This window comes from Ursus americanus, chromosome 6 (assembly GCF_024610735.1).
Source record: "Ursus americanus isolate L20-20 chromosome 6, mUrsAme1.1.p, whole genome shotgun sequence".
Classification (NCBI taxonomy): domain Eukaryota; kingdom Metazoa; phylum Chordata; class Mammalia; order Carnivora; family Ursidae; genus Ursus; species Ursus americanus.
The window spans coordinates 51863466-51879154 of NC_142132.1; the positions used below are offsets into that span (position 1 = coordinate 51863466).

The 15689-nt window shown below is 34.5% G+C and overlaps 1 protein-coding gene across 1 annotated transcript in view; it reads left to right on the forward strand.

The window, feature by feature from the left end:
- CFAP70 (cilia and flagella associated protein 70) overlaps positions 1 to 15689 on the forward strand; it is a 99071-nt gene that overhangs the window by 19615 nt on the left and 63767 nt on the right. Inside the window, exons 5-9 of the mRNA XM_045783586.2 lie at positions 3754 to 3933; positions 6488 to 6670; positions 9081 to 9175; positions 12650 to 12749; positions 14352 to 14486. Coding sequence (XP_045639542.1) covers positions 3754 to 3933; positions 6488 to 6670; positions 9081 to 9175; positions 12650 to 12749; positions 14352 to 14486 — 693 coding nt within the window. The remainder of the gene's footprint in view (positions 1 to 3753; positions 3934 to 6487; positions 6671 to 9080; positions 9176 to 12649; positions 12750 to 14351; positions 14487 to 15689) is intronic.

Below are 15689 nucleotides of genomic sequence, written 5' to 3' on the forward strand. Positions count from 1 at the left end.
TTATTCACTTCCTCTTTGGTGCTTCTTGACTAGGGTATTTGTACAGGTCTCTATTATAGCATTTATCATAAATCATAGAATTACAATATGAATCCCATAATAAAAGGGGCCATGTCTTCTTTATCTTTATATTCCTAGTGCTGTGGTAAAGTGCCTGGCATATAATGAGCAACCAATACACATTTTATTTTATTTTATTTTATTTTATTTTATTTTATTTTTTATATGGAATTTTTCATGAATTTGTCATCCTTGCACAGGAGACATGCTAATCTTTGTATCATTCTAACCAATACACGTTTTAAAGCTTCTTTCTATTGTATCCTATGTGAAAATGTTAGATATATACTTATATATCTGTATCTATACCTATATCTGTGTGTGTGTATATAGGTATATACATATATATCTGAAAAAATATTTTCTTATTAAAAAGCACATTTCCCACGCTCCATGCCCATCAGCCCATGGACTTGTCAGGGTGCTGATGGGCCAACTTCAGGGCTGCATGGGGGCCAGTCTGTAATGCACTTTGAGGGGTATCAAGAAGGGTCTTCCCCTGCCCGCACTTAACGTGATGGTTCAAGGGCCCCGGGGGTTGATATTTGTATCATGTTTGCTGAGCTCAAGTGTCTCAAGTCTGGGCCATGCCAGGCAAGGAGAAAAATTAAAGATTTGGGGTTTTCCCAGAAAAAAATAAAATAAAGTAAAAAAGAAAAAGCACATGTGCCAAATCAGAACTTCTATTGGAAATACGACTTGGAAATTTCTCATTAGTAGAATATGTAATTCTTTTTTTTCCTTAAATATTATTTTAGAGAGAGAAAAAGAAAGAGAGCATGCATGTGTGCAAGCAGGGGGAGGGAAAGAGAGAATCTTAAGCAGACTTCCCGCTGAGTGTGGAGCCCAAAGTGGGGCTCAATCTCAAGACCCTGAGATCATGATCTGAGCAGAAACCCAGAGTCAGATACTCAACTGACTGAGCCACCCAGGCGCCCCAGTAGAATATGTAATTCTTTAACAAATAATATTAATTATTCTTATTAATGTTGATGTCTAAGAAAATAAAAATGAACAAATTATTTTTCTCCTCTCTAATTTAAAAAAAAAAAGCTATCTTGACAGCCCTACTCAGATACATCACTAACTAATCAAATCTTTGGTAGTTCTTCTAAAAAACTCATTTTTGAGCTTGTTCATGCTGCCAAGAAATACTTTCTCATCTGTGAAAAATGGAAATATATTAAAGAATATGATTCTCAAATATTTAATTAAAAAACAAACCCTAAAATTTCTTTCTTTCTTTCTTTCTTTCTTTCTTTCTTTCTTTCTTTCTTTCTTTCTTTCTTTCTTTCTTTCTTTCTTTCTTTCCTTTCTTTCCTTCCTTCCTTCCTTCCTTCCTTCCTTCCTTCCTTCCTTCCTTCCTTCCGATTTTATTTAAATTCAGGTTAACATATAGTATATTATTAGTTTCAGGGGTAGAATTTAGTGATTCATCAGTTGCATATAATACCCAGTGTTCATTACATCAAGTGACCTCCTTAATGTCCATCCCCATCCCCCCGTCCACCTCCCCTCCGGCAACCCTCAGTTTGTTCCCTACAGTTAAGAGTCTCTTATGGTTTGCCTCCCTCTCTGTTTTCATCTTATTTTATTTTTCCTTCCCTTCCCCTATGTTCATCTGTGTCATTTTTATAATTCCACCTGTGAGTGAAATCATATGGTGTTTGTCTTTCTCTGACTTATTTCACTTAGCATAATACACTAGCTCCAGCCACATCACTGCAAATGTCAAGATTTCATTCTTTTTGGTGACCAAGTAATATTCCATTGTATATATATACACCACATCTTCTTTATCCATTCATCAGTCGATGGACATCTGGGCTCTTTCCATATTTTGGACATTGCTGCTATTAACATTGGGCTGCAGGTGCCCCCTGGAATCACTATGTTTTTATCCTTTGGATAAATACCTAGAAGTGCAATTCCTGGGTCATAGGGTAGCTCTATTTTTAACTTTTTGAGGAACCTCCGTACTGTTTTCCAGAGTGGCTGTACCATTTTGCATTTCCACCAACAGTATAAGAGGGTTCCTCTTTCTCTGCATCCTCGCCAACATCTGTTGTTTCCTGAGTTGTTAATTTTAGCCATTCTGACTAGTGTGAGGTGTTATCTGTCTCATTGTGGTTTTGATTTGTATTTGCCTGATGCCGGGTTATGTTGAACATTTTTTCATGTGTCTTTTAGCCATTTGTATGTCTTCTTTGTAAAAATGTCTGTTTATGTCTTCTGCCCACTTCTTGATTAGATTATTTGTTCTTTGGGTTTGAGTTTGATAAAATCTTTATGGATTTTGGATACTAGCCCTTTATCTGATATGTCATTTGCAAATGTCTTCTCCCATTCCGTAGGTTGCCTTTTAGTTTTGTTGATTATTTCCTTTGCTGTGCAGAAGCTTTTTATCTTGATGAAGATAGTTCATTTTTTGCTTTTGTTTTTCTTGCTTCTGAAGACATGTCTAGTAAGAAGTTGCTGTGACCAAGGTCAACGAGGTTGCTGCCTGTGTTCTCCTGTAGGATTTTGATGGATCCCTATCTCACATTTAGATCTTTCATCCATTTTGAATTTTTGTTTTTGTATAGTATAAGAAAGTCGTCCAGTTTCATTCTTCTGCATGTGGCTGTCCAATTTTCCTGACACCATTTGTTGAAAAAACTGTCTTTTTTCCATTGTATATTCTTTCCTTCTTTGTCAAAGATTAGTTGACCATATAGTTGAGGGTCCGTTTCTGGGTTCTCAATTCTGTTCCATTGATCTGTGTGTCTGTTTTTGTGCCAGTGCCATACTGTCTTCATGATTACAACTTCATAATACAGCTTGAAGTCCAGAACTGTGATGTGTCCAGCTTTGGTTTTCCTTTTCAACATTAATTGGCTATTTGGGTTCTTTTCTGGTTCCATACAAATTTAAGGATTGTTTTTTCCAGCTCTGTGAAAAATGCTGGTGTTATTTTGATAGGGATTGCTTTGAATGTGTAGACTGCTTTGGGTAGTATAGGCATTTTAACAATATGTGTTCTTCCGATCCATGAGCATGGAATGATTTTCCATTTCTTTGTGTCTTCCTTAATTTCTTTCAAAAGTGTTCTATAGTTTTCAGAGTACAGGTCTTTTACCTCTTTGTAGGTTTATTCCTAGGTATCTTATAGTTTTGGTGTAATTGTAAATGGGATTGATTCCTTGATTTCTCATTCTGCTGCTTCATTATTGGTGTATAGAAATGCAAAAGACTTCTGTGCATTGATTTTATATCCTGTGAGCTTGCTGAATTCCTGTATCAGTTCTAGCAATTTTTTGGTTGAGTCTAATTTTTAAAAAGCACTTCATTTAAATTACAAAAATAGTCACAGTATATAAACTGGCAAAAAAAGCAACCCAATGTCACTCATGCGAAAATACCATTAATGTTTCAGTATAGAACTTTCCAATTCCTCTTCTATATGTATTCATATGCATATGTTACCTCAGTATGATAGAGGGGTAAGGCCTCTAGCTTAGGAATAAGAGTCTCATCTCGGCTATAGTTCTAACTCATGGGACCTAGAGGAAGTTATTTGAATCCTCTATATAGAAATAATTAAACTTGACCTTCTTACCTTGAACAGTGATATGAGATTCAAATAAGATAATGAAAAAAGGGGGGAAGGCCTCTGGCATTTTCACTATGCTGCATAATTTTATTTTTTTCCAGCAGTGCAGTCTTGCAGTTAAAGTATTTGTGGCAGAACCCTTATTGACCACAGCGCAAATCTTAGGAGGCAATCTACTGAAAGTCACATTGGAGGCTGCCTACTCTGTGCCTGAATCTTTCATTCCAGTAGGGCCTATGCAGAACTACATGGTTGGTCTGCAAGTTCCATCAGTTGGAGAGGTAAAGCCCTACAGCCAGATAGTTATATAGATTTAAATACTCATATAGTCATCTCTTCCTCACCTGCTAAAATTTCATTCTAAGCAAGCTCTATTAATGGCTGAGATTTTTTTTTTAGGTTTAAAAAATAAAGTTTACTTCTGTTTTATATGTAGATATCTATAGTTTACATATACATAATAGTATACATTTCATATAGTTTTTGTCAATAAATACATATTTATGGTGGAAAATATGTAAAAAATTTCAAAATTGACTATTTTTAATGTGTTTCTATACTACTTTTATGCATATATTTTGTGAATTTTGTACAGTGTGCTTAATTATATAAAACTTTATGTTAATTTCAGGTTATTTTCTTAGTCCAAATTTCCTTTATTTTTCTTTTTTTTTTCAGATTTATTTATTTTGGTGGGAGGGGAGAGTGCAGGTGCGTAGGGCAGAGGGGCAGGGGGAAATGGAGAGTGAATTTCAAGCAGAGTCCCTGCTGATTGCAGAGCCTGACATGCGCTGCTGGATCCCATGACCCTGAGATCATGACCTGAACCAAAATTAAGAGACAGCAGCTCAATCGACTGAGCCACCCAGGTGCCCCTCTTAGTTAAAATTTCTGTGGAATAATTGTGTTGGATTTTTTGAGGCTCTTGATAGAGATTTCCAAATTGCTTGCTAAAAAGGTATAATTCATTAATACTGCCATCTGTTTTATTGCCATCTACATTTCAGTAGGAACCCTCCAATTCTTCTTCACCATTTACATTCCCACCAGCAGTATAAAGGGTTCTAATTTCTCCATATCCTTGTCCACATTTATTATTTTTTGTTTTATGATAACACCCATTCTAATAGGTGTGAAGTGGCATCTCCTTGTGTTTTAGATTGGCATTTCCCTAATGGCTGATGATGTTGAGCATCTTTTTGCATCCTTATATCGCCATTTGTCTATTTTCTTTGGTGAAATGTTTATTTAAGTTCTTTGCCCATTTTTGAATCAGGTTGTTTTTTGTTGGTGTTTTAAGAGTACTTTATATAGTCTAGCTATTAATCCCTTATCAGATATGTGATTTGCAAATATTTTCTCCCATTTTTTACTTTGTTGTTAGTATATTTTGCTGCACAAAATTTTTTCATTTTAATGTAGTCCAATTTATCTATTTCTTTCTTTTGTTGTGCCTTTGGTGTCATAACCAAGAAATCATTGCTTAATCCAATGCCATGAAGTTTACCCTCTGAGTTTTCTTCTAAGAGTTTTATAGTTTTAGCTCTTATGTTTAGGCCTTTGATTCATTTTGAGTTAATTTTTGTATCTGGTTTAAGGTAAGGGTACAACTTGATTTTTTTGTATGTGGATCATTCGTTTTCTGTACCATTTATCGAAAGGATTGTCCTTTCTCCATTGAGTGGTCTTGGCATGCTTTATTTTGACAGTTTTTGCCAGCATTCTTGTTTTTATGGAGGAGCAGATTTTCACAGGTCTTTACTCTGCCATTCCGGAAATGTCTCTCCTTCACAAAAGTTTTTTTAAGCTAACCCAAAGAACCAGAATTGTTGAATTATAGGGTATGACAATTTTAAATTTACTGGAGACTGCAAAATTGCTTTCCATAGTTATACCAATTTATATTTCTATCAACTGTGTATAAGAATATATTCCCTTCACAATATTGCCAACGCTTGTTATTTTCAGACAGATTTTGCCAATCTGTCGTTTAAAATGATATCTCATTGTTTTGGGGCTCCTGGGTGGCACAGTTGTTAAGCGTCTGCCTTTGGCTCAGGGCGTGACCCCAGTGTTCTGGGATCGAGCCCCACATCAGGCTCCTCCGCTATGAGCCTGCTTCTTCCTCTCCCACTCCCCCTGCTTGTGTTCCCTCTCTCGCTGGCTGTCTCTGTCAAATAAATAAATAAAATCTTTTAAAAAAATGATATCTCATTGTTTTAATGTTCATTGCAATTGTTATTAAGGATATGTAGCATGTTTTTATTTAAATGGTGGATTATCTAATTTCCCCTTCTATAATTTGCCTATTTATATCTTAATCAATTCTATTGCAAGTATATTTTAGATAAATTTATAGGTAGAAAAGTGCCTATATTGTTAATCCTTTGTCAGATTTGTTTTTAAAAAGGTAATTTTTAAAAAGTATATCATAACTCTCATATAGATATAAAATAACAAAAAGGATTTAAACCGAGGGGTGTTCAAAGGATAATCTGAATAAATAACCCATATATAAGCAATCAGGAATGTTAAAATGAATTTGCTAATAATTCTAAACTCATCATCAGCTATAGGGCAATAATCAATTACATCTCCACTGAACAAAATTTATTTGCATATCTATGGACAATCACTTTTTTATAAATTAAATAATTATAAAATAGCACAAAGATAACGAAGGGCAAAGGCTCTTCCGTAGAATCAGATAATCTCAGAAGGAAGGGTCTGTTAGACAACACCCACCATTACATTGAAAAGATACTTCAGTAATCTTTTTTGTTCATTTTGAAGTCTTTTACAAAATTTCCTGATGTATGATAATTTATTCTGTAGAAAGACTATCCCATTTTGTTCAAGAATGGAACTCTGAAGCTTGGAGGGGAAAGAGAACCTGTTCCCAGGCCCAAAAAATGGCCAATTGCCAACATTCTGGCTCCAGGAGCTAATAACATTCCTGATACTTTCATCATTGGTGGGCCCTATGAGGAAGAAGAAGGAGAACTCAACCACCCTGAGGTGAGAGAATTATGCAGTTTTTTGGTGATAAACTAAGTGCACCGACAGATGCTAAAACATTTTTAAAATCACTCTAATTTACATATATTTGTTACTTGTTAAAATAAAACAATTATCTAATGCTGACGAAAATGTCTCCTGACTTCTTAAGTTCAACAAACAAAACAACTTATTAAATTCAAATTTACTCTTTATTTTAAATTATTTATTCATTTAAAAAATTGTTAAAGATTTTATTTATTTGAGAGAGAGAGAGCATGAGCAGGGCAGGTGGAGGGGTAGAGGGAGAGGGACAAGCAGACTCCCCACTGAACAGGGAGCCCTACTCTGGGCTGGATCCCAGGACCCTGGGATCATGACCTGAGCCAAAGGCAGACACTTAACAACCTGAACCACCCAGTGCCACAGATTTATTTATTTTTGAGTGGGTAGTAATATGGTCATAGATTATGCATATAAAAGCAAATATATATACTCAAAGGAAAAAAGGAAGACTCACAAACAAAAACAGTTAGAAGAGTGAAGTTTCCTTGCAAAGAGTGCAAAGGAGTAAGATTTCAGAAAGACTGACTCACAGATATCAGCATTAAAGTCAGGGATAAACTGTTTTTCTTTAGGAAGTCTAGATTTATAGAAGTATTCAAAATCTTGTTATTTTCAGAACCAGAACCCATCAAGAAAACACTATTTATTTATCTCAGAGTGTAAAGTGTTTATTTATTTGTTTATTTTTATTTTATTTTTCAAGCTTTGTTTATTTTCAACTGAGTATCTAAAATGCTTAGTCATATTGAAAGCAGGGAAAAATGACAGTTTTGCTTTATATACACACATATATACATACATGTATTCTTTCCCTATTGTTTGTTTCTTTGTGTTTTACTGAAATGGTGGCATACTCACTGTTTTGCAACTTGCTTTTTAGTGTATCTTGGTGATTTTTCCACATTGCTACCTGAAGAACATTCTTATTCTTATTCTTTCTTTCTTTGCGCTTGCTGTATGGTATGACATTGTATATGGACATACTTAAATTCACTTAACCAGTCGCCTATTGGTGGATATTTAGGTTGTTGAAAGTATTCTTTTCTTTTTATTCCTCCCTTCCTCCTTCCTTCCTTTTCTCTCTCCTCCTTCCTTCCTCCCCTCATTCTTTCTTCATTTCTTCTTTTGCTCTTTCTTTCCACATCCTATACTTGTCAAGAACAGGGAAAATGCTGCAAGCACAGTTGCATATGTTTCTTGAATGAGTTAATAATCATTAGTGGAAACATTCAATAAAATAATTTGTAAAATGAAGATGGTTGAATTAAGTATCTAACTATTTTAATAGTTGAAATAAGTCAGGCAATTTTTGAAAAACATTGTGCAGTGTCTTCTCTCATCATTGTGATTAGTGAAAATTCATCCTGTTCTTTGATTTATATTTTTATTTAGATCAGATATTTTATTTTACATATTTGGATTTTATATTACATTTTGGTTTATTTATTTTTTTTCTGTTTCAAGTTTTTATTTAAATTTTAGTTAGTTAACATACAGTGCAATATTAGTTTCGGGAGTAGAATTTAGTGTTTCATCACTTCCATAAAACACCCAGTGCTCATCACAACAAGAGCCCTCCTTAATTCCCATCATCCATCTAGCCCATCCCCTGCCCACCTCCCCTCCAGCAACCCTCAGTTTGTTCTCTATAGTTAAGAGCCCTTTATGTTTTGCCCCCTCTCTTTTTTTTTTCTTTTCCCCTATGTTCATTTGTTTTGTTTCTTAAATTCCACATTTGAGTGAAATCATATGGTATTTGCTTTCTCTGACTGACTTATTTCACTTAGCATAGTACACTTTAGTTCCTTCCACATCATTGCAAATGGCAAGATTTCATTCTTTTTGATGGCTGAATAATAATCCATTATATATATTTTTTCATTTAGATCATTCGTTCTCAACCCTGGTTGCTCATTTGAATCACCTGGAAAGCTTTTAAAACAATAACAATGGCCAAGCCCTAACTGAGATCAATGACATAAGAATTTACTTTCAAATTATTATCACTGTCCAGGTGGTGATTTTTTTAAAAACTCCCAGATAATTCTAATATGCATCCTGGGTTGAGAACTGGATGATCGAAGTTATATGAGTGAATATTTGGAACTTAGTACTGCATTGATGTAAGGATATAAATAATTTATATTATGTACTTTATTAATGGTAAAGTACCCTAAAATTTAAGATGTGGATCATTGAAGTTACAGTAGCAGTCATACTTATAGTAGTAGTAGTAGTAGTAGTAGTAGTAGTAGTAGTAGTAGTAAAAGTGTTGTGATCAAATCCATCAAAAGAATGCCCCACAGACTGAGCAGGACGAAGCCACGGTACACGGAGAAAACAAAAGTCTCTTACTGTTTTGCAGGACAGAGAATTTAGGAACCAAGCAGAGTGCATAAAGAAAAGGATTATTTGGGACTTGGAAAGTCGCTGCTACCTTGATCCTCCTGCAGTGGTCAGGTAGGAAGAGGAAGGGCATATGGCTAACCACCAAAGACTGTAGGTGGAAAGAAATGCTACTTTTGTTAATTTTTTCTATATTTGAGTTAAGGTGATCTGAGAATCTCTTCCACCATATTTGCTAATAACAGAGGCTTTTAATGATGGTGGCTCAACCAAGGTAGGTTCTGATTTCTTTTCATATAAAACAAGTCCAGAGCTGGTATGTATGGTAGCTCCACAGTGCTATCAGGTATCCACACTCCATCTGTCTTTTTGCTCTACCTTCTTTAACATGTGCCTTCCACAAGGTTGTCTCTAGTCCAAAATGGGTGTTGGAGCTCCATCCTTCACATTCACATTCCTCGCAGAAAGTTGGAAGAGGGGGAAGTGTTTGTGGATAAAAAAGGATACATGTTGGCTGTCTTAGCCCCCCTTATAGAACCTTCCTAGAATCTGCAACCTCAATTTATATCTCAGTAGCCATCTCTAGATGCACAAGAGGCTGGGAGTTCTTTTTTGTTAGACACATTGTTACTCAGACTAAATCAGGAGTTAGATACTAAAGAAGAATAGGGCACTTGATATTGTTTGGGTAACTACCAGTCTCTGTTACAGTGACCTGGGGGTTAGGGAGAGAATGAGAAATAGAGGATTATCAATATATTTGAATGAGGAACTCTGGTGTTCTTTTTCAGTTCATAGACTATTTTTAAAAACAGCGTTAGAATTGCAGAAAAATTGACCAGCCATTTCAGAAAATTCCTATGTACCTCTGGTTCCCCACATTACTGTTGTGTATAATATAAATATACATTATTGGGTTTGACTTGCTGATAATTTTGTTGAGGATACATTGTTGCTATTGTTACTTTGAACCGTTACCTATTTGATCAGTTTAAAATAAGAAAAATTTGAAAATTTATTTTACCTTAATTTTATTCTCTGATTCTCTTCTTTTCTTAATGCAGATTCAAGTTTCTAACCCATATCATTTTCTTTTCCTCTGAAAACTTTTAGCATTTCTTTCAAGGCAGGTCTACTGGCCACAAATTCTCTCCATTTTTGTTTGACTGAGAAAGTCTTTATTTCTCCTTCACTTTTGAAAGATAATTCCTTGGACACAGAATTCTAGGTTGGTGGTTTGTTTTTTTTTTTCTTCAAAACTTTGAATATTTCATTCCATTCTTTTCTTAACTTGCATGGTTTCTGAAGAGAAATCCAATGTAATTCTTATCTTTGTTTTTCTATAGGTAAGGTGAGTTTTTCCCCCTCTGTCTTCTTTAAAGATTTTCTCTTTCTCTTTGACTTTCTGCAGTTTGAATATGATATGCCTAGGTGTAGATTTTTTTGGTATTTATGATGCTTAATGCTCTCTGATCTTCCTGTATCTGTGGTTTGGGGTCTGTCATAAATTTAGTAAAATTCTCAGTCATTATGACTTCATGTATTTCTTTTGTTCCTTTTTCTCTTTCTTCTTTTGCTATTCCTGTTATACCTTTTGTAATTGTTCCACAGTTCTTGAATATTGTGTGGTGATTTTTTCATTTTTTTCTCCTTACCATTTTAGTTTGGGAAGTTTTTATTGACATATCTTTGAACTCACTGATCCTTTACTCAGCCACTAAGTCCATCAAATGAATTCTTCCTTTTTGTTGCTGTGTTTTTAATTTCTAGTGCTTCTTTTTTATTCTTTAAGGTTTCCATCTTTCTCTTTACATTTCCATCTCCCTATTACATTATCTACAGGTTGTCTGCTATAGGTTCCATCTCCCTATTACATTATCTACAGGTTGTCTGCTTTTTCCATTAGAGTTCTTAACATATTATCATAGTTATTTTAAATTCCCTATATGATCATTTCAAAATGTGTGTCATATCTGAATCTAGTTCTTATGTTGTATCTCTTCTGTATTTTTTTCTTGCCTTTTAGTATTCCTTGTAATTTTTTATTGAAAGCTGGACATTATGTATGAGGTAATAAGTGAGGTAATTAGGGGTTTTAGTGTGAAGTTTTCTGTTAATCTGGCTAGGAGCTGGGCTGTGTTTAATGTTTGCTGTATCTGTAGGAGCTAGGGGGTTCAGTTTCCTTTTTTGCTCTTCCCCTATTGTGTTTCAGTTTGCCTAAGAACTTTTCTTAGGTAGAGTCTGTGTTTTGCAGCCTCTCTGTTATAATCCACTGTTGTTTTACTGGAACCCTATTGATATGGTGGGAAGGTGTTGGGAAGCGGGAAGTGTTTTATAATCCTGTGGTTAAATCTCAGTATTTTAATGGTTTGACTCCCTGGGCTGTGACCTTTGGAAGTGTTTAACAGCATTTTTTACTTCTTATGTGAGACAGGAAGGCTAGGCAGAGCTGGAGTTGTCTAATTGCCCTTCCCCTGGGTCAGATAAGGCTCTGGTAAAGTCTTTTCCGCTAAAGAGTAGGCATTTGTTATGGATAACACTCCAGGCATATTTCAAAATGGTTACTTTTCCCTTCTTCCTGCCTAAGAGGATTTTTCTCATATCTTCACCATGAATATTTGATGTGGCCCCTTGATTTAAAACCAAAAAACTATGGGGATCCCCTAAGACTGGGCTCCCAGGAGTCTATAACTCTGCCTAATCCAGCCTCCAGTTGGATTAAAGTGTTTCCCTCCAGTTGCTGGCTCCGTTGCTTTCTCCTACCTGTAAGCTGATCTCAGCTGTGATTCTCTATACTTGCCTTATCTCCAAATTTCAGGGTGGTGATTTGCCCCACGAACTTAATTCTTAGATGGATCTTAGAAAGGTCATTGATTTTTCAGTCTGACCAGCTTTTTTGTTTTGTTTTGTTTTTGTTTTTGTTCTGAGAACAGGAGCAACAACTTCTAAGCGCTTTACGTGTCAGAGTTGACACTGTTTAAGTCCTACTTTATTTTTCCACAGGAGAAATAAACATATTTTATACTATTTGAATACTTGTCTGATGATTTCTTTAGAATAAATCACTAAAAGTGCAATTTCTGGGTCAAAGATTATGGCCATTTTAAGGCTTTTGCTTCATATTGCCAAATTGCTCTCAAAAATGTAAAGTTTGCCTTTGCTAGCAGTACAGTAGAATTATTTTTGGAATTTTATAGATTTGGGAAGGTTTAAAAAACCCACCTACCTAATAAAAATGTTAAATATGTGTGCATATTTTGCTATTTTTTTAAGAGTTATTTATTCATTTTGAGAGAGAGGGAGAGAAAGAGTGCGGGGCTGGGGGGGAGGGGTGAAGGAAGAATGAGATGAGAAAGTCTCCCAAGCAGGCGTCACACTGAGCCCTGAGCCCCAAGCTGCTCAGTCAGGCGGGAATCAATCCCACAAACCCAAGATCAGGCCTGAGCCAAAACCAAGAGTCAGTTGCCTAACTGACTGCACCACCCAGGTGCCCCTCCATTACTTTTTAAAGGAGAGGAACACTTCCCTTTAAATTACATTAACCACATTTTTGTATGTAATGCTAATGGACTGATTTTTGATTTGCAGTTTTCAGAAGCGAATTGCTGATTGTCGATTTTGGCCTGTAGAGATCACAAGAGTTCCTCTGGCTACTGCACCCAAAGGGAAAGCTGCAAAATTTGATAAGGTTAATTTGTTCACTTAAACATTTATATAAGAAATGTCTGGTTAGCCCCAACCTTTTATTCTGCTTCTAATTCTGAACCAAGGGAGTGTGTGAACTGATGTGGCTGCTCGCTAGAGCGACCAACTTAACCTGATTGGCCAAGTAGTTTCCTGGTGTTAGCACTGAAAATCTCCTGTCCCTGGCAAATCAGGATAACTGGTCACCCCAGCTCCCCAATGTCCACTAAAAATTATTTAAACTTTATTCCTGGACATCTTATTTCCCTTTAGCTCTTTATTATAGTTTTACCATCAATAAAACCACACAAAATAGCCATTTTTATCGGTCACAGTAGTTAAATATTGGCAATATGGTTCAACTTAATGCATCTTCCTGAATTTCTTTTAGACATCCTACTTATAATGTTTTAGCCTGCTAATTAGAGTAATAGAATTCATTGATGTACATTGTTCTGAAACATATGTGAAAAGATAGGCTTTGTGAGCCTAGAACATGTTCTCTATTGTTTTATTTGTGCATGTCTGGTCTTCTGCTTGTTCATAAACTCGTTGAGAGTAGGAATCCTGTCATAAACTGCTTTGTATCCTCCACAGCACCTAGCATGATTGGTGGTATACAGCAGATACTTAACAAGTACCTAAATTATTGTACTGATTTTTAAAATAGAGCTTTTTGCATAATAAAAATACTACTGCTAGTAACCGTTTCTCTCTTTGTAATATATAATGTACATTGGCTAACTTTCCTTAACAACACAATATTATATGAACATAGGACTTTTTAATCTAATTTCTAACTATTATAATATGTGAAATCAAAGAGACTACTTTAAATCTTGTGGGGATTAAATGTGTTTTCTTTCACTAAATTGATTTTTTCTCTATTAAAGTTTTCTATGGCAAACCATACATCCATTAAAAATTATGTTATATTAATTAACATGTAATTCATCTTTGAAATGGGAGTTTAGATGAAATTAGAGATGACAAATACATGATAGGAGACTATCATTCATTCTCGTCATCCATGGCAGATATTACTGATTAATCAAAACATTCTTTCTTTCTGAACTCAGATAAGGATACAGAATCTTTCTCAGTACAGTACTCTGAAACAAACCCACCAATTTATTACAATTTAGGCATAAGTTAAATTTGTCATCACTGGTCTGGATGATTTGTAAGGTCCCTTTCATTCATAAAAATCTGTAAGCTAAAGCTAAAAGCCACAGCTTCTGATTCTTTTGCATTTTCGTTGTTTTTATTTTACAAAGCTTCACTTTTTCCTTAGAAACAACATGATAAAATGGACTTTTTGGTTGAATACATATGTTATCAATTAATTTGAGTATGTGTTGATCTAACTACTGCCTTTACTATTTGTTAACACTGTTTATATGCATTATTTCAGTGATCATAGTATTATTAAACCCATTTTGAATATAAATATAGATCCAAAATATCTATGTAACTGGCCCAAAGCCAATAGTTAAGTAGCATAGCTAGTTCCTAAAGCCAGGTCTTTGAATGACTAAGTCAGAGCTCTATACTTTATGCTACATTGCTCTATAGCACTAACAGCTCTCTGGTTTTATTCCTTTAGGCTGATGATGAAAGTCAGCTTTCATTTCATGGTGTGGCTTATGTTAATATGGTCCCGTTGCTGTATCCAGGTGTGAAGAGGATTCGGGGAGCTTTTCATGTTTACCCTTACCTAGACAGTACAGTCTATGAAAAGGTAAGAAAAAAATTGTATAGAAGGTATTATCCTAATTTATCCTTTATGTATGTGTTTATTTACATCTTTAGCATACACATCTTTGCAATTGAAATTTGGAGCCAGTTGGTATACTAGGATGTTAAATATAGCACCTTGCAGTCATTCTGTCATTGAACCTTAAAAACTTTAGGATAACGAAAAACCAAAAGCTGGAAACAACCTAAATCTCCATCAGTAAGTGAACAGAAAAACAGATTTTGTTGTATATCAATATAATGAAATACTACTTAGTGGTAAAAAAGGAATGAACTATTGATACATGCAACATGGATGAATCTCAAATGCATTATGCTAAATGAAAGAAGCCAGATAAAAGAGAGTACATAATGTATGATTCCATTTAAATAGAATTCTAGGAAAATAGTATGTAGTGACATAAGCAGACCAGTGTTTGCTTGGGAACAGGAATAGAGCGAAGGATGGATTTTAAAAGAGTGTGAGGAAAGAATTAGGGATGAGGGAAATTTTGGTTATGTTGATTGTGGCCATGGTTTCACATGTGTATTCATGTGTCAAAATTAATCAAATCGTATACTTTAAATATGTACTTTATTATATTTCAGTTTTACTCAACAAAGTCAGATACACAATCTTTAGGATAATGAAAGAAGTCTATTGTGTTAAGTATGCAGAAACTTAAATCAATGAGCTGATTAATGAGCTACAATATGGTTCTTTCCATTTTCAGGTGTTAAAATGTTAAAATCAACTATCTATCTTTTTATCTATCTATCTATCTATCTATCTATCTATCTATCTATCTATCTATCATCTATGTCTATATGTCTACACTTAAATAGGGAATATATATATAGGATATATATGTATATACGTATATACATATATTTATATATTTTATATATATAAATATATGTGTATACATGTGTATATATATATATATATATATTTTACCTCCAAACAAAAAGTCAGTTTTACCATGTTGTTTCTTAGGAGAAAGTGAGTCTTTGTAAAATACAACAATAATAACAAAAACATATTACTGTTGTATCATTATTAGGATAGCTATTTTTTAATAATAGAGTCATAAAGACCTATCATCTATTTATAAAACAATTGAGTAGTAAATTCTTTCTATATAAGTATCCTGTAATCAGAAATCATACTTATAGGGATGTATCTTAAGGAAATAATTTAATAGGA